Below are 6,193 nucleotides of genomic sequence, written 5' to 3'. Positions count from 1 at the left end.
TAGACTCTGAAGACAGGCATTCCCATGCGGCAGACTCCAGGGACCAACTGTTTCTAGCTTCATGGGAGATGAAGCTGGACTGGCTCAGCTGACTGGGGGTGGGAGACCCCAGAGTGTCTTCCCAACCCAGCACTGGATCCCAGGAAGGGGCTTGGGCAGGATTAGAGCCCTGAGAGCAAGGGCAAACTTCCTTGGCCCCCACCTCCCCCCCTACACTGTCCCTGAATTACTCCCCTAATTTTTATCATCTCTAGAACTCCTCTGAGGGGGGACAGTCAAGGCCCAAGCCTCCCCCCCCCCTCCATAATACACAATCATTTATACTCCATTGGACAAAAAAACCTCATTCAACCCGTACAGGGAGGGTCCCAGGTACCTGCCTGTCCGCATGGGTCTGGGGTAGATGGAACCCCCAGATCAAGATCCCTGCCCTCAAGGATCTCCCCATCTAGGAGGAGAGGGTGTGAGTCTGACTGCAAACCCAAAATACAGCCCCCTGCTCTGCCAGAGGGGAAGCCAGAAGACTTGGGTTTCTAGGAGTTCAGAAGACCTTAGCGGCCCACACACTGGAGTCTGGAGTGGGGGAAACTGCGGGGTTGGGAAAAGCTCAGTGGACAGTCTGGTTTTTGACACAGCTTGGATGAGGCAATAGACAAGTAAGGGATCCTAAACAACAAAATGGGTAGGGTGGCACCATATGTCCCCTGAGCCCCAGCAGTGCTTACTGGAGCTCTTTGGCCGGGAGTCCAACCAATTAGGCTAAAAACAAAGCCTTCCGATTGGGCTGCAGGAAAAAGAGGTTTGGCCATGGTGGGTATAAGAGGTAATATAGCAAACGATTGTGGAATGTCCTGTCTACTTTGACATGATGTGGCCGAAGACTAAAGATCCCCGGAAACAGGGCCCCATTGAAGGAATTTTCCGCTCCTGCCCCTCTGCTCCTGGATTCACATTCCTCACCTTCCTGGCAGCTTCACTGTAACACTGAACTCCACTGTTCCTGAGGGACTGGGGAAGGGATGACAGCAAGGTTGCCCTTAAGAGCCTGTCCTGCAGACCAGTATTAGGAGCAGGCAGGAAGAACAACGGTGTGGGGGCACGGGGTTATGGGATGGAGCTCCTTCCAGGACTGGGACTCGAGTTGCTGTTCCCTGATCTGGAGAGACCTTCTCTCTAGTACGGGGGATGCGGGGTGGGGGGGGGGCGGGGATGCGGGGTGGGGGGGGCGGGGATGCGGGGTGGGGGGGGCAGGGAAGAGGGGGAAAGTGACTTGCCTGAGGCTCTGGATCAGGGCTTTTGGGGTTATGGCAGGAAAGGGCAGGGAGGCAGAGGCTGAAGCAGGATCCTGAGAGCAGGAAGTGAGGTGAGAGGGCAGACCCCTCCCAGTCCCCAAGCTTCCAAGCCAGCACAGTGCACCAGGCTCCCGGGCTCCTTCTCCCTCAGGTCCCTCTCCACCTCTCTCAACTCTGACTCCGCCCGTTGCCAGGCCCAGCATCATCTCATGGCTTCAGAGCAAGGCTGATGCACTAGAGACAGGCCTGCTTTGAGGACAGTTTTGTCGCTCCAGGGGAATTAAGAATCCCCTTCTCACCATTCCTGCCTCTGAGCACCTGTCCTCGCAAATGCAGGAAAAAGACAGGAAAGAGGGTAAATAATTCTTCCCGATACTGCCAACCAGGGCGAGGGCAGGCACTGGGGTCCCAAACAGGAATCTTTTCTCCCTACGCTGTCCTTTTTTCTCTGGAGAGCCGCAAGCCCTGCTTCAAACAAACAACGAAACAGGAGATAAAGAAACTGGTCTCTGCTGCTCAGAGGCCCCTGTGCAGGAGGGAAGGCATCCCGGGAGAACACCTGCCCTCTGCCCTGCAGCCCAGCTTGGCTTCCTAACTCTCTGGGGCAGTATGAGGGGGTCCAAGAAGCCCCAAAAGTCCTATTCTCCCCATCCTAACCTCTAGGATGGGCCACAGTGCTCTCCACTGGCCTCTCTGGTCCCTTCTCTTGATTTAGCAGGGCTGCCAGACCACACTGGCTGGCCAGGAGTTTACAAACAAAGCCAGGAAAAGGGCTGAGGCTGTATGTGGGGAGGGAAACGGCACCCTTGGCTCCAGCCCCCTCTTGTTCCCCTCCTTTCTTCAGGGGCAGACCTGGGTGGTGTGGCCAACGCCCCATACAAACCAAGGGAGGGAAACCAGTAAAAAGAGCCTGGGGGTACAGCCTCTTTGGGTGCCTCTGGGGGGAATGAAAGACATAGGTAGGGTCCAAACACGCCTAAATACCCACAGGTTACATATGTTTACACAAATATACACATTGCAAACCCCACACAAATGTACATATTTTAAAATGTAAACACATTCAAATACTGATGCGCACAAATGCTTGCCTGATGTACAGGAGTCGGGCCGTAGGGTTCCCAGCCCCCAGTCTGACTCGAACCCGGCTTCCCTGCGGGTTCCTGGGAGCGCAGCCCCAGCCGTGGCCCGGCCCCCTCCGGGCCCCCGCCCCGCATCCGGAACAGCTGGAGTCGGGCGGTGTGCTGGAGCCCTGCGCTGGGCTGGGCGGGGCCGGCAGCGGGGCCCCGGCCGGGGCCTGGGCAGAGCTCAGCGGGGAGGCCCCGAGCCGACCCCGTTAGCCCAGGCAACGGGCCCGGCTGCCCGGTCGGGCGCCGGTCGGTCACCAGGCGGGCCCGTGGCCCCAGCCGGCCGGGAGAACCGTGGCCTGAGGAGTGTGCAAGACTGCCGGAAGAGGTAAGGTTGTCGCATTGGGCTCAGGCCGGGGGAGAGGTGCCTGGAGCCACCGATAACTCCCCCTCCGCCTCTCGGCTGGGGAAGACTGAGTCCTCTGGCTGACCCCCTCCCGCAACCCCTGGGGTCCTCCACCCCGGTCCCGCGTCGCCTCACCCCGGGCTGCAGCACCCGCGCGGACCTCCCGCGGGCCACCCTGGAAGCTGCAGATTCCCTCTTCCCAGGCGCCTGGACCAAGGCCGGGGGTGACCGACAGGAGGGTCGAGGGGTAGGGACGCTGGGTCCTTGATCTCAGCACGGCAAAGTCTGCATTGGTCAGCGACGGGGCCCACCCATACTCCTGGTCTTACCTGGCCCGCGCGGCGGCCGCGTCCCTCTCCGGCTGGGCTCACGCCGCCCTTCTCGGGCGCCAAATCCCGGGTCGGAGAGCCTTGAGACCTCCGGGCCAGCGCTACCAGCGCAGCCAGGCCGGCGGGAGGCGGGTGCGCCGGGAGCGAGCCTCGCAGTTTGGGGTGGGGGCGGCGGCTTTTGAGTCGCCCGAGGTTCGGGTGCAATAAAGGCGCCGCTAATGTAATTTACAAACAGCTCGGGCCGAGCGCGGCGCAGCGCCCGGACTGACAGGCGCATTAGGCAGGCTAATTCCAGCCGGCTCCTCCTACCCCCGGCCCGCTAATTAATGAGCTTCCCAACTTAGAGCCGCCTGCATTGGACAGACAGAGAGTGAAAGAGAGGGCGAGAGAGAGGGAGAGAAGGAGAGAGACGGGGGGAGCAGAGAAGAGAAGAGAGAGAGAGGGAGGGAGAGAGAGAACAGGAGGAGAGAGAACAGAAAGAAAGAAGAGAGGAGAAAGGGAGAAAGGAGAGAGAAATAGAGAAGTGCCGTCGCAGATAATTGATTACTCCTCGATCAAGGCTAACTTGTTAGCAATAGTCAATTGCCCCATCTCTCCGCCTCCCCTCGCAGTACGGGATCGGCGCCCTCGCCTCGGCTTTTCCAACTGCCGCCGCCAGGACCCGGGGCCAGGAGCCGCCGCGGAGCCACCTGACACCTTTAAATAGCACCGGGGCTGGCGAAACTGGAGCCCCGCGCGGCGCGCCCCGGCTCCGGCCCCGGATTGCTGGAAGCCCCGGCGGCGGCGGCGGCGCCCGCGTCAGCACCCTCCTCCCGGGGCCCCGTGCGGCTCTGCTCGCCTCTGCTGCTGCGCTAATCTGCCCCGCGCCTGGCCCGGCGCGGCCTCCTTCCCGCCCGCCGCCGCCGCCCACCCGCGCCGCCCGGCGCCCGAGCTGCCCGCGGGCTGGGTCCCCGCGGCCTGAGCCGCCCCGGCCGGGCCCCCAAACGAGGCCGAGATGACTTCCAAGGAGGATGGCAAGGCGGTGCCGGGGGAAGAGCGGCGGCGCAGCCCGCTGGATCACCTGCCGCCTCCCGCCAACTCCAACAAGCCGCTGACTCCGTTCAGCATTGAGGACATCCTCAACAAGCCGTCTGTGCGGAGAAGTTACTCGCTGTGCGGGGCGGCGCACCTGCTGGCGGCCGCGGACAAGCACGCGCCGGGCGGCTTGCCCCTGGCGGGCCGCGCGCTGCTCTCGCAGACCTCGCCGCTGTGCGCGCTGGAGGAACTCGCCAGCAAGACCTTTAAGGGGCTGGAGGTCAGCGTCCTGCAGGCAGCCGAAGGTAGGCGCCGCCGCTGGGTTCCCCTGCGCCCAGCACCCCACGCCCCGCTCCCTGTGCCCCACTCTTTGTGCCCTGTGCCTCTTGCCGCCTCCTCCCGCGCCTGCCGTCAGGGCCCTCCAGCCCAAGCCGCTGCCGCTGGGAGTGGAAATGAGTGGGACAGGACCCAAACCCTATTTTCTAGGGACCTCTGGATAGGCCAGAGTCCAGTGACCCAGGAGGGGTGGCGGGAACCCAAGATCTTTCCGCAATTTGCCTGGTCTGCTTGGCTCCCTCCTGTTCCCAGTGGCCTGGGCGCTCCTCGCCCTGTTGCTGGGTTGGAGAACGGAGAGCCTTTCAGCTAGGAGGACTTTTTGGGTATGGGGAGAGTCGGGGTGATTGGGAAGAGGCGTAGAACCAACATTTACCCAGCAGTCAGGACGTCCCTGTCTGGTTCCGTTGTGCTCTAGCGACCTCGGGTCTTTCAAATCAACTCTTATGTGGGGAGCAGAGACTAAAACAATTTCTCCTAGAGACTTCCGGTAGACAGTCAGGGGGAAGGAGGTTTGCCTTAAGCGAGTCTTGCCCTAGTCAGGGAGGGAGGCCGAATCAGATCCGAGAAGGGTATTGCAGCAGACCTCAGGCCTGACGGGCCTGGGTGGGGTGAACTAGAGCCGGGGTGTGGTCTCCTCTCCCCTGGCGCAAGCCTATCGTATGGTTTCCTCGCAGGCCGCGACGGGATGACCATCTTCGGGCAGCGGCAGACCCCCAAGAAGCGGCGAAAGTCGCGAACAGCCTTCACCAACCACCAGATCTACGAGTTGGAGAAGCGCTTCCTCTACCAGAAGTACCTGTCCCCCGCTGATCGCGATCAAATCGCGCAGCAGCTGGGCCTCACCAACGCTCAGGTCATCACCTGGTTTCAGAATCGACGCGCCAAGCTCAAGCGGGACCTGGAGGAGATGAAGGCCGATGTGGAGTCTGCCAAGAAACTGGGCCCCAGCGGGCAGATGGACATCGTGGCGCTGGCGGAACTCGAGCAGAACTCGGAGGCCGCGGGCGGCGGTGGCGGCGGCTGCGGCAGGGCTAAGTCGAGGCCTGGCTCTCCGGCGCTCCCTCCAGGCGCCCCGCAGGCCCCGGGCGCCGGGCCCCTGCAGCTCTCTCCTGCCTCCCCGCTCACGGACCAGCCGGCCAGCAGCCAGGACTGCTCAGAGGACGAGGAAGACGAAGAGATCGACGTGGACGATTGAGCGGTGCCCGGGATCTTCCACCGCGCCGGGCCCCTAAGCGCCGGTACGCCCACCGCCTCCTGGACAGCCGGACAGCCGAGGGGAGCTGGGACCTCCTCTGCAACTCCCGCCTTCTTCCCCCCGTCCCTGGCCCGGACTCAGCTCCCGGCAGCCGCCTCCTCCCTCTCGAAGCAATAAACCCGGGCTGGCCGGCCGGGCCGGCCGCCGCGCGCGGCCTCCGCCGCCCCGGGAGCCCTCGCCGTGCAATTCTGTATGGCTCCTGTATAAATATTTAAACTTATATAGCGGGTTCTTCCGACCTCGGCCTGACTTTTTTCTTTCTTTCTTTTATTTTTTTAAATCTCGGAGATTTCCATGTTTTCCAAGCTCTCGGGCTGCTGGGTTTGCTGAGGGCGAGGCACTATCGAGGGTAACGAACCCTGAATCCCGCGGTCTGGAGGAGGGGCCCACCCCGACTGTTTTGATTTTTCTCTGCATGTGGCGAATGCACTGGCCCTCTTCCTCCTCGCCTCCCTAGGCCTACTGCAGTTGACTTCTTTTATTTCCTTCTGCCC

The 6,193-nt window shown here is 62.1% G+C and overlaps 1 protein-coding gene across 1 annotated transcript; it reads left to right on the top strand.

Annotated features, from left to right (window-relative positions):
• Positions 1–4,088: 4,088 nt before the first annotated feature.
• LBX1 (ladybird homeobox 1) lies at positions 4,089–5,639 on the top strand. The gene is made up of 2 exons (XM_046028032.1): positions 4,089–4,413; positions 5,119–5,639. Exons 1-2 carry the CDS (start codon positions 4,089–4,091, stop codon positions 5,637–5,639), a joined length of 846 nt encoding a protein of 281 aa, XP_045883988.1.
• Positions 5,640–6,193: the final 554 nt, after the last annotated feature.

The sequence above is a fragment of the Meles meles genome, chromosome 13, assembly GCF_922984935.1.
Source record: "Meles meles chromosome 13, mMelMel3.1 paternal haplotype, whole genome shotgun sequence".
In the NCBI taxonomy this organism is placed as follows: domain Eukaryota; kingdom Metazoa; phylum Chordata; class Mammalia; order Carnivora; family Mustelidae; genus Meles; species Meles meles.
This window is presented reverse-complemented; position numbering and strand designations above follow the sequence as displayed.